The following is a 19,178-nucleotide window of genomic DNA, read 5'->3' as shown; positions in this document are numbered from 1 at the left end:
CTCCACATGTCATTACCAGTATTCTGAACCTCCCTTTCACATCTCCAAACTGCTTGGAGAGTTACTAGTATGCTCATTTGTATTTTTTACTATTTTAAAATCTGAGACACTACAAGGAAGTGCAAAGGCAGAGACACCCCCCAAGAAATCAGGATCTCTCCAGTAACTGCCCCACTCCATTATCAAGAGATATTAATACAGAAAACTACCAAAGTCAGATAATCTAAATAACCCCAACCCTGAGTATACAAGTCATCAAGGTGATAGGGCAAACCCCTGATTTGTGATGCTCTCTAGTCACTACTATGACTGGAGAAGTAAAAGATCTCAGTGAACATTACATGACCTACAAAGAGCTCCAAATTATACCCAAGAACAGCCAAGCCATCCATCTCTTTTTCTTTTTTTTTTTTTTTCTAAATTTGAAACTTCCTGATGGATTTGGAATCCATTAGTAGGTTTCAATCAAAAATCCTCTTTTTAAAGGGGGCTTGTGCTCCACAAAGAAAATTTGAACAGAAGTGGGACTTGAGGATGAAATATGTAAACCGGATGAGATATCCAACAGTCAGAACAGAGTTGTCTACTGTCTCTTGGACTGCCCCAAATAGTCTCTTGCCATCTACTTACGCTTCTTTGTAGTAAACAGTGAAGCTAATAAGATCTCTATAATCTGGAGGGCGATACCGTTCCCATGTTAGTTTAATCCGATTCTTGAGCGTAGTGTTGGAAACAAAACGCAGAATGTGGCTTTCACCTGCAATGCAAAAGGACAGGACGTGACAGAGTTAGCATCACATCTCCTATTATTTTTTGCCATTTCTTCGGTATCAGTTTTAGTTGATTAGCCTTTCCAGCAGCGCCTATGGTAACACAGTACACCAACAGCCTTTGTCTCTGTAGAGCTTCATATTTCATCCTACTACATTTAAGTGCTTAAGGGTAAGCAGTAACCTTGGCAATCATTTTAGAAATTGCTGGATCTACTTGTTATTGTTTTTTCTGAAACAGATTTTCTTTTAATGCATCATCATAAAGCTCTTGAAATCTACTTCAGACTCTTCCTGAGTGAGGAATGGAAGTCTTGTTTATTCAGAGAACTGGCCTAGAAGCACTAAATTCATCATCCAACTCCAATGCATGCACAGAACAGTAACTGGCCTCTGTGTTCTCACTTTCCAGGACAACTTTTGACAACTACAATTTGTTTTTCTGAGAAATGGACAACATGGAAAGGACAATAGATTTTATATTCCTATTCATGAGAGGTTGGACCAAGAACTCCAAAACTCAGTTCATATACGGCACAACCATTTGATGGCAGCAGCTTCCAGCTACTCTTCTGAACAGAGCTGGATGGAAGCCGGCAGCTTTGAAATTAATGGCTTCCCACTACCAACTCACTGATCTTTCCAATCCAAAACAAAATAGCATTTTAAAAACTTAATTCTTGGATGAAGAAATCGTGTTCTAAGTGTCAACTGTGAGTTAGTTTCTAATGTTCCACAGAAGTCTCTGAAAATAAAGGGGTTTTCACCCTCATGTACACTGGCACTATTGGTGCTATCTTCTCAAAGGCAGTTAGCTTTTGTTGATTCTTTTCCCCTTCTCAGAGTCAGAAAGCTTTCTGTAATGTTTTTTTAAAAAACAGGCAGCGGCTGGCACTAGTCTCGGTGGTAGTAAGGACTGGCTGTGTGTCTGTAACTCCTCCAGGACTGCAAGCCTTTGCTCTATTGAATGTGCAAAGAATGGAGTGTGCTTACAACAAGGATCTATGCCATCTGCATTTATGCATCACGCCTAAAAAGACATTCAGTGAGTACGTGTCCTAGTTTTGTAAATACCATCCAGAACAAGGGGACTTAACTGATACACAAGATCCATTTTAATTTACTCAGCTCCAAGAATACCACAAATAAACCGAAGGGGAAAAAAAAAAAAAAAAAAGGCATTTTCAGTTCTAAGAGTTTGGGTATGAGGTCAAATTTGTAGACATTCTGTCATCTTAATTCCTAGATGAGAGATTGCTTTCAAATCTGTTGGTTACACCTTGAGACCTGATGTGCAGACCACCAAAGCCAAAAGAGGACTTTCCCATAATTCTGACGATTGTAGAATCCAAAATTAAATGCAGATACACTGAAGTTTAGGAACATTGTAGAACATTAAGAAGTGTTCTCAATGCAAAAGCAAATAATTTGAAAATAAAGCAGAGAAAACTTAGTTTAGAACAAGCATTTCTAGCAACAAGTTACAACATTTGGCAGGAGCTGAAAAGGACCTTCAACATAACAGAAACAGTTTGTTTTGGTGTCTATGGAATTGTTACTCAGCAGCCTCCTTAGTACCAAGGAAGAGTAGATATCCAAGAGAGGAAAACAGCAAATGTACATCATTATAGGTAAGGAATGTAAGAAATTGATCCTTGTTGGATATATCAAACTATGAGATTATATTTCTCATTTCCCAGGTATGCTTCTATTGTTTCCTGATGCTACTGTCACAAAAAAAGGGTGTTTGGAAGCAGTCATCTTCATCAAATGGTTTTTACAGATGAGACTGTGACTATGTAACCACGTAATTTTCCACACATACATACTTTCACAGCTACATTTAAAAAACTGAACAAGCAGAATGACTGAAAGCCTACTGTAATTTCTAAACTATAAATATTAAAACGGACAGCAATGTGGCATCGTGTTGGGTTGGGTTTCTTTTCGTGACACCCTCCTATGCAGTTTGCCTTGAGATTTGTTTGTTTGTTTACTTACAAGAGGCTCTCTCCCCATTGTTCCTTGGATTTATATCTCCTTTGCTCTGTCGCCCCTTGGTTCCTGAAACTTCCTCCATACGGTAAATCTCAGAAACACACAGTTTAGGATTAAATGCAAAGTACATTTTCCCCTCCTTGATAGTCAAGTTATGATGGTTCCAGTCCCACAGCTGCTGAAGATTGTGGTTGTCAAGCACGTAGAAGGAGTAATTCCTAGAAGGAAATTTTTAAAGGAAAAATATTAGTTTTAATTCATAGCCAATTCCAGCCCAGAATACCTTAATATAAGAAAACTTTAAAACACTCTGTTTCCTCTTATTACTTTAAATCAGTGTTCAGCAGAGTAAAGGATTTTCTTCTCTCCCATGGAACTAGTTTTCCCTGAATGCTCACCCTGGTCTGAGAGCAAGTAAATGACTGTAACACAGGACTCCAAGGCTGACACCACACCAGGTAAAGCCCACTCCCACATGTGTTTTGATCATTGTAGAGAAGCTGCTACAAGGAATATAAATTCATGTCCTCTGAACAGCAAGTCTCTACACTGGAATTTTAATTTTGTGGCAAATGGGAAGCAATAACTTTACATAGCTTATGGAAGGAAAAGCATGGTGCATATCTGACAATAAAATACAGTCATGAACACAGCTGTCTTGCCTATGTTTACGAAAGCAACTATAGGAGTTTGCTTAGTGAGGTTTCCTTGCCTCTCTTAGTTTACCCTCTTGGCCCAATAAAGATTTCCTACATTGTGCCAAGTACAGTTGCACCTATACATCAAAACCTGACAGTAAGCAGTTGCACTGACTGCACAGCACAGGACCCACACGTCAAAGTACAGAACTAACACCACAGGCAACAGCATGTGCTGAGCCCATTCCCTAAGCACAGCAGCGGCCTAACATGAACAGCTTTTATTTCCACAGATACTAAATGCAAAGTTATGTGTGTAAATCCTATTCTGTATGCTCCCAGTACCACTAGATTGTGCTGAATTGGAAAAAAAATCCAACGTGCAGCAGAAGCAGTATTATAGACTCGGTATCAGCAGCAAGACAACACCTGTGAAGACACATTTTGGGACAGTAGGGACAGGAACACACAATTGGGAAATGAGTTAAAGGTCTGCGCAGGTGATGAACCTAAATCAAACCAACCCATCATGGCAGCATTTATCATACTTCTGTCAAAAGTCCCACCAACATTAACTATATCAATATAAATCTTTATTAACACAATGAAGCCTTGCAACTTCTGCAAGCCATTTTGCAATGGTAAGCTCACGTCACCGTAGAACTAGGCCTTCTACAAATCCTTTTAACTACAGTCAGAGTTTCTGCAGGGTAAAATGGCAGACAAACCATGGGGTTCATAAGAAGCTGACATAGTACTCATTTATGGTTTTCCCTCAACTACTTCATTTAAAATTTAGCATAAATTTCTCTCTCACCCAACCTGAAATGAAAACTGTGTGTTCTAATTGCAGTCTGTGCAGATGACAGTTGAGGTTTCTTGTAACATACCAAAATGCTGAGTGTATTTTCAGACCAATGTGAAAGAGAAGTGGTTTCTCCTATTTCCAACTGTCCCTTAGTTATCCAGGACTTGACTACTAATGAAGTCAATATATCTGGTACCACCACTTCAGATGGATGCTGAGAAGAAAGTGCTCAGATGACACGGGAGCACAAAAATGTTTGTGTTTTAAATGCATCTTGCCAGGAGAGAACAAAGACGCTAAACTGCATGTCGGATTTGACAGACATCACCAAAGCTGTTTATTTGAGACACCTATTACTCCGTTACAGATGACTAAAATCCCTGCAGCTCCCTGTGCACTGCTGAAAATATGACACTTCACGATAATTAGCCACGTAATTAAGTGATGGCAACTAAGCTTTTCAGGAAAGACCCAAAAAGCCAGACTCAGATTAAACACAATAAACAGAGGTGTGACTCCACGACTATAGAAAACCATCTTAAACATTTAATAGCAGCCTAGCCTGTCTCCTGCTCAGAACTGTGGTAATTATGCTTTAGACACTAGAGATAATTCTTGTATTAAAGCAATGTGGCTAAGCTTTCAAGAGTGTGAATAAATGAGGCAAATCAAGCACGCACTGGTGCTTTAAACAACTGCACAGCAACAGGGCCAGGGTTGGGAGTTACTGTGGCTCATACGTTAAAGCCATCTGCACAAGTTTGAGCAGCCATCTGAGGCAAGACATGTGGGTCCTAAGGGTTCACACATATACAGAAAGTATAAATTAGTGGAAGTTATTCTAGCACCATTCAAAGCACCAGGGAAACCACATTTGGAGGGCTGTATACAGTCTCAGTCACAGGGAAGGTGCAACACTGCATGGCTCAAAAGGTGGAGCAGGGGACAGAGTGCACTTAGGGCTTAGGTTATAAATAAAGTTATAAATAAAGATTATATCAGACTTTGGCTTTAATAGATGCAGAAAAAATCAGGATGCAAAGGAAGATAGCATGGAAAGAATAAAAGATTCACTGTAGGAAAACAAAGCACTGCCAATCAAACCCTGGAGACAGTAACTAAGGGAATGACTGGAGATTATGGCCTGAAGGACAGGCTGAACCTCTGAACAGGAGTAGGAGGCACATGTGGTCCCAAGCTTGCCATGAAAACCCTCAAGGCAACCTGCATAACCCATACACACCCACAGGAGAGAATTCCCACAACATTATGTATATCCCCAACTGCAGAGCACCCACAGACATTTAATTATTGACTACATGCATTAAAAACCTGCTTCACACTGTATCTGCATGCAATGCTACATCTGTGCATATTCACCCATGTAAAAGCTGAGGCAGAACATGAGATCCAAACCAAAAGGAGATGCAGGTGATGAAAACGTTTCAACAAGCTTTCAATCACCCTTTAGTCCCCTTCATAGCATACAGGACACAAAAAGCTCCTGAAAGGGATAATGACCAGATAAGTGCTGTTAACAAGACAGCAATGCATGATCCATAAAGGCAAGTGACTTGCACCAGAAAGGGAATTAGAACTGGCAGAGGACTGTGAATGAGAGCAGTGAATGAACTGGCTACTGAAGATGACCAGGCATCATAGGTTTATAGCAGATTGACTACCCTGGGACAAGATGTATAACTCTGCAGGACATACAAAACCAAAGATGTTCATCTCTCAGTGCTACAATGACAAGACAGACAGAAAATCCCACTAGACCAGATAGCTGGGATACCAACCAGTAAGAAATAGGAAAAAAAAGAAAGCTGTTATTGCTTTACATACCCAAAACATACCACATGCTGTCTAGATACTGCCTATTAACATGGTATACATTCTACACCTGTATCACAGTGTGACCCTGATCCCTAAATGAGGACCTGACAACAGAGTCAAACATATAGCACAACACCACATCAGAGAACAATACGGAGGACAATACTTGAACAAAACGCTCCATTGATGGTCTCTCTTTCAATAGGTTCATTCTTCTGCATTTCTCTTCAAGCCTGAACTTTATAAAATTTCCAAAGCATTACTAATGTTTTAATAATGCTGGTATCTTCTTTTGCTTATGTTTGCCCACCACATAACCACTGAACAGATACTTACACCTCGCTAATGTAAATTGTAAGCAACTTAGAAACAGCCAATTTTGGCCAAGAATTGCAACTCCATGGGCAAATACATGGGTAGAAAACTAAGGGCTTTTACACTAATCCATGGCTTTAGTATTAGTAAGGTGCATTACTTCTAAAGTTCAGTGTTTTCTTGTCCAGTTCAAAAAAACTGATGAGTTTCTTAAACCTCCACACAAACACAGCCTCACACCTCAGTGTACAAACCCCTCAACTCACTTTTTGAAACTTCACTTATACATGGATGGCTGAGAACCAGTGCCTTTACCAACTCCTCTTAGACAAAAACAAAGCTGATGAGCATTCCCCCATGGGAGCCTGCCACTGCAGACACGCTCACCACCCATGTTTACTGCCATCCCGGAGGATGTCATTCATTCCTAAAATACACTCACACACAGGGTGACTGCTTTGTGGAACTGCTGTGGCTAGAACAAGCCTTGCTGCTATCGTGTTGACTGTTTCAATTCACCATAATCTGACAATAATGATCCCAGGAAAACAAACCGTAAAGTCTTCAGTGAGGAGCCATACAAGAGCTAGAAATCCTGTTCACACCTTCCAGCAAGCCTGACAGATACTCATGCCTCTGCTTCAAAACCATGTAGAAAACGGGGGGGGTGGTTTTGCTTTTATAGAGACTGTTCCCAGTTTGCTGCAGAAGTTGAAACATAACATCAGCAGCTGGTGAGTGTCACGACAGGAACTCTTCCTCAGTCACCATCTCCTCACTTGCTTGCGAAGGCCACAAATTGCTCATTTTCCAGGTACCCAACCTGGAGATGCTTTCAGAAGTGCTGCCCACATGCCGTCCACCAACACGGCAGCTGCAGCTGATGACAGCAACAAACACACAGCACCCCAGCAGAGGACAGAGGGGCCTGGCAGAGCGAATGCCAGACTAGGAATCGAAATTCTGCAACAGACACCAAGACACCTCCAGCACATCTCCATTTCAATTTCCCTGTTTACAAAGAGAAATGTTTTTCTTGCCATGGGAGCATGTTCACTACAGACATGACGTTCAAGAGGCATGGAATAAGCTGAAAATGAAATAAAATCCCTCTAAACTTTCAATTTTCTGTGATAAGAAAGGCAGGCACCAGCAACTGAATAAGGAAGAAAGAAATACTGAAGTAGTTTTGTTAGTCCAGTTTAACACAAAAAAACAAACCCCAAACCAAACAACAAAACAGACAGTGGTAGTGGGGTCAGTCATGTAATGAACAACTATCATAACAGATCTTCAGTTAACCTTTCTCTCATCCCACAAGGCAACTCTGGCATAAACAGCTATTGTTCCAACAGCCCAGTACTTCCCAGGTTAAGACCCCACTCCCTGTTGTTCCTAATCTTGCCAAAGTAATTCTTCAAGCTCAGTCCTTCCTTGCCAGGTGCCTACTTCTATCTAAGTATTTTTGGCAATGTTACTTAGACTGTGGTAATATCTAAATTATGCTAGGCGTTTTCCAAGCAAAGAGACTGCCTCTGACCCGTAGTATGTAACCGCAGTAATATCCTAGCACGGGTGAATTTTAGCACAAGTAGCTCTTTACTATAGATCTATGTTACCTCCCTCAGTCCTGTTTTCCTCTTCAAAGCTGTACCTATTTACTTCTCTATTTGGGATTCCCTTCATATCAGCTCTGCTTGCTGACATACAAAGTACCACAAACATAATTACTACTTGAAACACAAAGCTAAACTCAAATTTTAAGAAAGCAAGGGAGAGAGGGGAAGAGAAGAAAAGACAAATCAATAATTGGAGTATCTGTGAGAGCACGCCACATCGTAAGTGGGCTGAATGAGCCTTGTGCTCAGCAAAGTGACAAGCCTCTAAGATTTGCAATTACAAACAAGCTTTTCCATAGAGCCTGTGTTCTTACTGAAAAAGACAGCGTGCTTTTAAAGTGCAGGATGAAGAGCTGCCCTTTAACTCACTCTGTCAGATGGTGGAATTTTAAGAATTTAAGGCTGACCAAAGACTAGCCTGAGAGAAAGAGGGAGGTTGTGAGGACTCCTTCATGCTGTAACTTTATCCTGTTGGGGCAGATAAATCAGACATAAGCAACCTTTCCCATGACCCTCCCACCACCTTTTCTTATATGACTGCCCAAAATTCTTCATTTAATAGTTCTATCATTACTGAGGGAGACTTATTTATCCCAGAGAACACTGGTTTAAAGCTGGGACAACTACTTGATTCAGGAAGAGAAAGAGGAAGGCAGTTTACTGAAGAACCACCACCACACCTCAGCACTGCAAGTTCTGTGGAGATAAAAAACTTTTTCTCAACTATCCCTTACCACCATAGGAAAAGAGGAGCAAAATACAGCAAAATGTATCACACATGTAATAACCCACAGCAAACATTTCAAGGGATCAACTACATTTCCTGACCAGTCTTCTTCCTGCTCAATAGATAATTCATTTAATGTTAGCATTTCAAGGAGCTGCAAACAATTGCAACTTGCAATCTATTTCATACTACTTGGGTCACTTCCAGTTGCACTCCCTGGTTAGTAAAGTTCAGGATTCCTTTCAGCTGACATTCTCCATAAAACTCTGCTAAAACGCCACAGTAAAGAATTGCAAGGATATCCAATTGTTTCTGAAGACACTGTTTTCTCAAACAGAGCAAAAAGAACAAATGATGACACTTTATCTATGTGAAGAATCTCCCTAAAAAAACCTAAAATGAAAAGCAACAGCAAAGTTACCACAAAAATACTTTTAATATACTCAATTTAATATGCTGATTTGGACAGTAATCCAAATGAGGAATGACTGTGCAGTGGTGCTAATCAGGAAAAAAATGCTGCATATTAGTGGAAGAGAAAGTTCTATAAATGGTACGTGAGTGGTTATTAGGAGACTTGTTCTCTGTGGCTTTCTACTAAAGCTAAATTGCATCTACAAATATCTGAACACTTACCCGTCCACCTGTTCTTCTCCCAGAATATACCGCAGGTTCTTCAAGAAAGACAGGGAGACTAATGCATGGGAATGGCGAATCTTCACATACCCTGTTACTGTCTCAATCAGACCCATAAAATTCTCCAGTTCTGAGGCAATGTTATCTACAGTAAGAAAAATTTCATTTTATCATTGCAGAATTCATAGCTTTAACTGCTATTCTGTTTAATGCAGTATTAGCTCAGTAAAAGGAAACATTTGTATTTGTTGCTTTTGAAAATGAGACACACTGGTATTCCTCCCCCAGTAACAGTTGCCTGTGCGGACAGATGGTTGTAGAGCAAAATAAAGCCACAGAGCAACAGTGGAAAACCAGTCTTGCTTTTCCATATTGGTATACCTTCTTTTTCCATGGATATTGCACTGTGCATGAAGCCAGCACCAAATGTTGAGCCGGCATTCTGGCATGGATGAAAAGACCCTTGTGTAAATGTACACATCCATGAGACTGCAATTGCTCTTCGGCTACGGAGCAAAGCTCAGGCAGAAAGCTCCACTGGAAGACAGAGAACGAGCCTGAAGAAGAAGGGGTGGAAGTATGCTATAGCTCTTCTCTGGGGCATAAAGCATTGCTTCAGTAACCTAAAAAGCTTTGGCTACAAAAACTGAGAACTTTTGATGAAACAGCAAACACAAAACCATAAGGATGTCTCATGCCATGAAGCATGTTCCATATGGCTCGCTAAAGGTGATTTTCTACACTGAATTACTAGAACAACTGCAGAGCAAGCTCTACTCTTCAGTACTAACCCCCTCCCTAGGAACTGTACTGTCCCTGCCTAGGTCTGCAACACCCCATCCTTCACGAGGCTCAAGCTTTGCAGTCCTTACCTCCAGCAATCCCTGGCCCATGCCCACTGCCTGGTGTCATGATCCTGAGAGGTTACACTGCAGACACTGCAGTCTTGAGGGGAAGGTTTTAAGCACTCAGGATGGGAGAAGGTGCTACGGGGTGTGTTTGCTGCCACACACACACTGAAGTCCTAACAGATGTCTGGGAAGCCCAATAACAATGGTTGGTTCCCACACCAAATAAGCTGTGAGGAAGCAGATGCTCTTCAGCATTTTAAGATAATACTTAAAAAATAAAAAAAATTCCACACTTGCCCCAGGTAACTGGATCATCTCCCATAAGGGAAGACTGTAACTGTAGCAGTGGGACCACAAGTGAATTAATCCACATGCTGTTTCTAAACCCTGAAGTTTTCATTCTGCAGGAGGAAAGGAATCAAACATATCTCTATCTTTCAGCCTTATTCACGAAACCAGAAGGGACCTTCCATAGGGAGATATATTTCCAATAAAAACTAACAGTGATTTTTACTCTGCTTTTAAGAGCTCATCAACTGTCAACACTTCCCTAGCTGATGAATCACTGCTCTGACGAATTTAATCCAGAGCTTGTTCAAGACATGTGTCAAAGGTGGCCAGCTCGTTAATGACGACCATCCAAAGGCACAGTGCTAGGCTTTAAATGAGCTCTCAGCACTCTGGATTCCATGTTTTAGCAAGACACCAGACCTTGCCTTACAAAGTGAGGATATGGAGTCTTACAGTGCCATGCCTTACTTGCAGACAAGTTATTTACCTACCCAGATGCAAGGATTTTCAACTTCACCTTCTCGGGCCTTTATTATTCCTTTGGGACTACTGCTCATCTCACTGCCTAATCCTAGTTCCCTGTCCTGCCAAAAAAAGGCTAACAAAAATACCAGCTTTCCTGCCTTACAACTTGGTAGCTGAATACCTATTCCATCTGCATGTTGGAGCGCGGTGCTACAGAGGGCCAAATCAGACAGCAGTACTGGTATGGGACTGGAAAGCAAAGAGTTTGCTGAGGTTTTAATGTTCTTATTATGCTGACAGACAAAAGGAGAAATATTAAAAGCAGCCTTATCAGAGGTTCATAAAGAGAGGGCAATCACTTACTTCCACGACGGATGTTGATCAGCAGATTTCCCTTTAGAATTGTGCATCCCTGCAACATTTGTGCTGACGTGACAGAGTCAATGGTCTTCGTTTTCCCATCCTCACAAATTTTCGGGCAAGGCCCCTCACAAGGACTGCAGAACATACTGTTAGGAAAGAAAGGGAGAGTGAAAAAAAGCAATGATACAAAACTCTGAGTCTATGGACTGCTTTGAGTTCAGTTTTGAAAGACATTTCCCTCTAAAGCTTAGACAAATCCTTCAAGCTAGAATGAATGTTACCATACTTCTGCAGAGGGCTGCAGATAACTCAGCACACTTGCCCAATGGACTCCAGAGAACCTGGAGCATCGTACCTCCACTTACAGCAACACAAGAGCAAATGAATGGGCCCACACCCACCGTCTGCCAGCTTCTGAAAGGCTTTGTGATCCTTCCAAAGCTGAAGGCACTTCAGGTAAAACCCAATGTCCTTGCATTTGTGCATTTATTCTAACTTAATTATACTCAGAAAGATCACCCTTCTCATTTATGCAGACAGCCTCAGAGTGCTGTGACGCTTTGTGCTAATCCAGGCCCAACCTCCAAAAATAGGCCAGCCAGAAACTGGAGATGGGAAAATAGCATTCAAGTTCTTATAAAGTTGTCTGTCTCCGTGCCCTTAAACCAACATTTGAAGTTCAGCACTAGGGAATTCCATGCTCCTGGCTGTTTTAACTAGGGAAAGACAACTGTGAGAGCATACGGCCATGAGTGATGTGGAGAAAGTAAGTACTGCATTAATCACTATTTCTTATTGCTTAAGAGATATTAAAGCAGCAAATTTAAACAAACAAAAGGATGCAACTTGAAGCAAGGCAAGACTAATTTCCAACAGGAATTGTGAGAGACTGGCCAGAAGTCTGAGCAGGTTCAAAATGGATTACACAAATGGAGAGAGAACAGGTCCACCAGTGACTGAAACACCAAGACAGATACAGCCCCAAACTCAGAGAAATGGGATTGCCAGCAGCTGGGAGGAAACACTGAAACACAGGCTCCCTTCCCCTGCTTCTTTTACTCACAAGCTTTCATAAGCAGTTTTAAGTGGCCCAATTCAGGGCACAAGAACACAGGCCAGCCTAGCCTTTGGCTACAGCAGCTTTTTAGAGGCTCCATGTTCTACTGTCTGCATACTCATCTCAAAATTGAACACTTTATGTGTGCACAAAACATGCCCTCTCATCACTCCTCCTGGTAAAGCTCTTTCCCAATTCGAGCTCATTTTTATTTTTCAATTTATTCTAGCACTTTCCTTCATATTTCATTTTTACTTACTTCACCATAATGCCTTAGAAGGGAAAAATTAAAAAGAAAAAACAAAACCCAGTTCAACAGACAAAGGCTTTTGATGACAACACTGATGAACATACTTACTATTTATTCTTTTTAAAAGAAACTGAACCCACTTTCTTTTGAGGCTTAAAGAAACATGTAAATTGATAACAACAGTTTTTAATGTATAAAGAATAAAATAAAGATGCTTCCTTTTCTTAGTAGTAAGCACCTATTTCAAAATCCTGAGCTACAGCATGCCACAAACCACTAAAAGCTGCAGACGCAAGCAAGAGGCATTCAGCTAAATGTATAAAGAATGCTGGAAATGCTTTCCATTTGCAACTGTTTGTTAACACCACCTCTGGGGAACGAAACATTCACTAGCCTTGAGTTACAGCTCCTTTCAATCTTTGCAGCAGAGAACAACATTGAGATAAGATAGGGTGGCCATGCACTTCAGTGTAAGCAGTTCAAACAGCAGGTACTACAAGCTCAAGTAGATAACAAAATATTTGGTGAATATTTGGATTTGAGCAAAGACAGTGTTAAGTTGCTTACATCCAAATGACAACCAGAGACTGCCTCACTATTTGATCAAATGGATGGATGACACACGTGCATGCACAGACACACAACTGGTGCAGGTATCATCACAAGCACCTTTCAAAAAACCCCAACATCTCAGAACAGCCTGCAAAGACATCTTTTTAAGCATAGTACTGAAGCACAGTACTGAAGCACTACGAATTTTAGCACACTGACTATATCCTTTACTCAAAAATCTACAACTCCAAGGGTCAGCAGACAACCAAGGCTGCTTGCTTAAACCACTGGCAAAATAAGAAAATCGTAAGCACGCATCACTCCAACTGTTAGAAATAAAGAAGAGCAGGTGAGTGACATTCTTGCAATAAATTACTCTATGTAGTATTGTCAGCTGCTGCATTATTTTTTGTCACCATCTACATGATTGCTCCCTGCTATAACACCACTGTTATCCTTCTGGAATCAGTGAAAAAAGGGAAATAAAATGAAATACACTAAAAAATATACCTGCCTAGAAGGCAAGCACGAATAAAACAAATAATATGTGAAACAAACTAACTCCTACAGTTTGTTCTGTGTGGTAATGGTCATCAGCCAACCTGCAACCTTGTGTTCCTTGGCTTTCACTTTCATTTTGTTAAATTCTACTTGAAGACCTGGTTCTGCATTGTACTGACTTCCTCAAGACCTTCAGAAGAATCGGTGGCAACTGTCAATGCCCAAGACCACACGCAACCAGACCTTTCAATGGTGAAGTCATTTAAGTGAGCCTTTACCAGAGAGTCACTCAAGTCCCCATTGTATGTTCTCATTTCTACCTAACGTAACTTACATCACAAGTTGCCACAGAATAGGTGGTAGAAAACCCCAAACGTGACAACTCCAACAGACTCCCCAGAAGCTGCATTACCTTTGGCTCCCGTTGCGTATGAATCCGGAGGGGCATTCTGCCATGCACTCATCATTGTGAATCACAAACCTCTCATATTCACTCGTTTCAGTCGCAGGGACTTTGGAGCAAAACTCTTTAGTCACGCAGCGCCAGCCCTCGAACTTGTAGGTGTTAGGAGGGCAAGTGGGCATGCAGACTCCTTCGTAGTAGTAATTGCGGCAGGCCACGCAGGCGGTGTTGTTGTCAGGCGCCGTGCAGCTCCCCAAGCATTCAGGATGGCAACACTCATTTTGGTCTGTACAGGCTCGCTTGCCACATGAGCTGGGGCACACTGCAAGACAGAACACAAGGTAGCATGAACAAAAGCTATCAAAGAAAGTAAATGGCATTAAAGAAAAAAACTCTGATCCATACAACTCTCTTCTCCCGTTCCCTGGGCTCTAGTGTATCTCTGCAAAAGAACTAATTCCTGTTAAACTGACAAATTAAATTCTGTTTTTCTCAGTTTTAGTTGCCTGAAAATATCTTCTTCTCAGATCAAATTTATAACATGAACCAATTAAATAATAAGGAAAACTGCTGAAAGCAAGATCAACAAAACGATAATGGAAACAGGCAAGGAACCTATTCCACAGCCCTAGTATTATGTTTTTGGGGTGGGTTTTCTTGAGTGCTGACCTACTGCCTTTCTAAGCATTTCTTGTCTTTCCTATTTGTACTTCAATTGGTCTTTTACTGGCAAGAAAACAAGCTTCCTTTTAACAACTTAATTACACTTGTACAATAAAGCACTGCTATACTGTAGCACACATGGTTAGGTTGACCCCAGTGTAGCATCCCAATGTTGCTTATGTATGCAAAATGAGGTTTAATAAAGTACAGATGGTAGACATCAAATACTGTGGAATGATGAAGCTACTATTTTCCCCTGAAGAGCGTGACAGAATTCTGCTTTGTCCCAAACTCTGGGTTCAGAGAACAAAATATGAAAGGGAGAAAAAAGTGGGGTGCAAATTTATGGAGACATTCGTTTCACATGGAAGTATTTCAGCTTGGAAGACATGAACAAAGAGCAGAATCATCAGCAGACAAGCTCACCACTATTACATCAAAAGAAGTGGCAGCATTATATTTATGTAACAACAACATTTTGATTACAGCGTTGTATGGCCTTTTAGCCATGCGAGTTGTGTGCCAGGGGCTCTGTAAACAAACACAGATAGGAAATCTGGTTTGCATTAAGTAACTGTTTTCCACTTTCTAACTTAGCTAAAACACAGTACCAATAATAACAGCATAAAACAAAATTTCAGTAGTACAACTGCAGAGAGATCCAAGCAAAGCACCACAAGACATTTAAACTGAACGATCTAAGCAACAAGCATATAACCAGTGAAGAAGTTAATATCCCAAAATGAACACAGAAGCAGCAGAGCCCAGCCTGTACACAAAGACAATGTTTATGAAACCGTAACAGTTCCACAGAAGTTCTGCGTAGTAATTTATCTTTCGGCTTGCAACTACAGTGTTGCTTTAATGCAAGACTAAACACACTAAAATCTCAATCCCCTCCTCTGCCCATAATGAGGTCTAGGCTTTCTAGTATGTTTTTACAATGCTATTGAGCAGAGCAACACAATTATGACACAGGACCAAAAGCATGACTGTGCTATTAAGCAATAATTTGAAAAACAAACCAAAAAAAAAAAAAAAAAAAAAAAAAAAAATCAAACAACCCACCCCCCCCAAAAAGAAACCCAGAAAACCCTAATCATTCCTCTGCATCAGGATCTAGACATTCTATGTCAAGTTTTGATTACAAGAAACCATTTTTTGCCAGCTTTAAGGTAGCATCCACCCTGAAAAGGAGTTGTAAAACCACCGCCAGAGAATTTTGCATTTCTCACCAAATGGTTCTATATTGATCTTGTTTAATTTTATTCACTTGGGTTTTTTTGGTTTGGTTTGTTTTTTTTTAAGCCCTAACTTCCAACTTTGCAAGTTCAAGCATCTGGGTACAAAGCTGGGTTCTCCTTATACAATTAAGGCTAGGAAAGATTTTGTGGAAGAAATTATTTTGCACACGTATTCCCCAAGTAACCTGACTGTCTTAACAGTACCTCCCCTCTATTAGCAGGCAGCTATGAAGTACCATGAGCAGACCTGCTTACAGTATCTGACAGTGCTATTATTTGTATGTAATGTAGCCAGGTACCACTAACACAAGCTTGCATTAAAGATATGGTACACTGAATTGACTGCACAGGTCTACTGCGCGAGAAGGTACTGCTGAAGTTGCCCAGGAGCCCATCTGCCTTTTCCAATTAGAAAAGAAACATTACTTCACCCTACAATCCTTTCCTTGCACATACTGCTATTATAACCCAACAGCATTGCTCCGTACCTGCATGCTCATTTTTAAAGAGTGAAACCAGGCAGGAAAGCAGAAGGGGGGTGAAGGGTGGAGACTATGAGAACAAGGAGAGAGGAGCATGAAGATGGCCAATGCCTGCCCAGGTAGCAGATATATCACATGCAGGCCAAATTAAGAACATTTTTGCAGAGCCAGTTACATGTAAGACTACAGAGAGCAGGAATACAGAGGAAATCACTGCTAAATAATGCATTATATAAAGATGCTAGATTTCTTTTTTCCAGAAAGGAAAAAAAACATACATACCAACCCTTACGCAAAAATACACAATCATGAAGGTGTATATTCTTTTTTTGAGTGTAACTTGCACCTATATAAGAGAGTAAAGTCTGCCCAAATGTCACCTTAATAAGGCATCACAAATTGTCTCTCCCCTTAAGGTAATACAGTGCCACTTGCATTTGTGACTACTAAGGAATAAATAAATAAATAAATAAATATACACACACACACACACACACACACACATATATATATAAAAATCAGTGTGCCTTGCTAGCAGATGGACTGCTGTTCTGAGTGGGTGCCAGAACTCAGATTTAGTGCGGCAGCTACATTTCCAGTTCAAAGCCCTACTAAGGAAAAAAACCACCACCACCCCATGCCTCCACACAGCTTATTACTAAACGTATTGATCAACTACATGATTTTTTTTGCTTTCATCTAGACACTTTGCTAAAAAACAAATGCTGCTACATTAAGTATTCAGATAAATACAGTAGAATAAGGTTGAGTTTATCTGATTCTTGGGAAAGACTTTTGTATTCCCTTAATGCCTCTGCCGTTCATGAATAGTCTGCTATATAAATAGGATTCCCTGCATCTCCTGGTAAATCTGCTGACTGTCGTCTACAGAAATGTAAATTGAAGCACAGAAGGATGTACAAGTTCACATGAAAAAGGCAATCAGTGAAAAAGGTTTTCAAACTACAGTAATATTTTAATCATAACCATTTTAGCAAGAACTCCTGAAAACTTTTTAAAGATAATTTTTTAAAAGCTCAGCAACCTTGCTTTTCTTTCAGTCCTATTTTTTTGCTTGTTCTTGCTAACGTTGGCATAGTTTTCTGCCTGCAGACAATACGGGTATCCTGTTTCTTTGAAGAGGAAGAACAAGAACTTCTGTGTGCGTGCAAGATATATTATGAACAACAAAAAGTCTTATCTGCCTTACATGTCAGTTCCCTCAGATATCCCTGTTATAAAAATCTTACTGAACAACATTGGCTGGCCTTACAATCCAGCCCCATCTATCCTCCCCTCTGCCCTCCCAAAGTGTGCTACTTGGGCTCCTAGATTTGTATCAAAACATTTAAAATGCAGGTTCCAAAACACTTCTGCAAAAAAAAAAAAAAAAAAAAAAAAATCAAAAGCAAAAACCAAAAACCTGAAATACACTCAGTAACTTGTTGACTTTAGTCCTCAAGAACATGAAACAAACTTAAGCAAATAGTGGCCTGACATTTGGGGACAGAATTTATCAGCCAGGTACAACAGTGCCATGGATCATGAAGGCTAATGATTATATACAAAAAGCCCCCAAACCCGGAACAAATCCTTGCTGACAAGCACAAGGGCAAAAAATGCTTAATTGTCATCACGTGGAACTACCAAGATAATGGAAAATTTCAGAGACCTTGGAGGGCAGCCATGGAAGAAGGAAGTCAAAGCAAGACCTGGGGAAGGGCAGACCCTTAAGCAGCTTCATGACTTTATTAAAGAGATGATGGAGGCTTGACTAGACCAGAGTGTCTGTTTACATTCAGGGAGTGGAAGTACTGAATAATCACCAGATCTTCAGAGATGAACATTACCAGAGTACCAGTAGCCACAAAACACTATTATTGGAGCAAACCCAACAACAGTAGTTTCTTTGACCATCCATGCCTCACCTTCTGATTTCTTCAAATGAGAAGTTTTCCTTGTCAGCCAAACTCAGGAGATTTTCCAAATACTATTAAGATACTATGACCAGTTGCAAAGAAGGCTGAATATTTCATTCCAAGATGCCAACTTACTGAGTGAATCACATTCAGACCTGACATACAGAAAGGAGGTACTTCAAAACTAAATGCAAAGATCATGCAAACAAGAGGAGCTCCAAAAGAATGTGACTCAGAGATTCATTATTCTCAATTAAAATCCCCAAGATGCTAAACCAAAATAGCAAACACAAAGCAAGGTTGGGAAATCCTCAAAACACAAGTCTCCAAAAAAAGCAAGAAACAAATCATCTCTCTGTGTTTACGGCAGTTCCCTTTTGGACAGCCTCGCGCTAAGGACGTGGTAGTAAGTTTGTCTGACATCTAATACCTCCCTGCTATTTGGAGTTCACACAAAGCTGGAGCTCACTGCAAACACTCTGCATTGACATCATGGCTATTGTACAGTTTGGACAGACAAAGTGTTCTTATCATCTCCAAGACGCCATGACTTCAGCAATGCTGAAACAGAAAAATCAGGTGAATAAACAATCAGTCACAGAGAGTGAAAATGCAGCCAGAAGACGAAGACTTCTGGCAAGCTGAGGCACTGGCCTCTGCCAAGGATGGCACCATGCCAGTCACATGCGGGCAAGCAAAAGGTTGCCAAGTGTGGGATAAATATTTTTTTAAAGATTCTTTCTCTCCTTGTAAAACGATATTTGATCCTTCCTTTTTTATACTGTTTCTG

The 19,178-nt window shown here is 40.6% G+C and overlaps 1 protein-coding gene across 4 annotated transcripts in view; it reads right to left on the bottom strand.

Moving 5' to 3' along the window:
• Positions 1–19,178, bottom strand: part of IGF1R (insulin like growth factor 1 receptor) — a 194,459-nt gene that overhangs the window by 37,509 nt on the left and 137,772 nt on the right. For all 4 annotated transcript variants that reach the window (XM_032994257.2, XM_032994260.2, XM_032994256.2 and 1 more), the window contains exons 3-7: positions 14,090–14,402; positions 11,318–11,463; positions 9,348–9,492; positions 2,772–2,986; positions 631–757 (exon numbers count right to left, since the gene is read on the bottom strand). In XM_032994257.2, coding sequence (XP_032850148.1) covers positions 631–757; positions 2,772–2,986; positions 9,348–9,492; positions 11,318–11,463; positions 14,090–14,402 — 946 coding nt within the window. The remainder of the gene's footprint in view (positions 1–630; positions 758–2,771; positions 2,987–9,347; positions 9,493–11,317; positions 11,464–14,089; positions 14,403–19,178) is intronic.

Source organism: Tyto alba, unplaced genomic scaffold, assembly GCF_018691265.1.
Source record: "Tyto alba isolate M040663 unplaced genomic scaffold, T.alba_DEE_v4.0 Super-Scaffold_41, whole genome shotgun sequence".
Classification (NCBI taxonomy): Eukaryota; Metazoa; Chordata; class Aves; order Strigiformes; family Tytonidae; genus Tyto; species Tyto alba.
The sequence above is the reverse complement of the archived record's forward strand: the minus strand, read 5'-3'. Positions and strand labels throughout refer to the sequence as shown.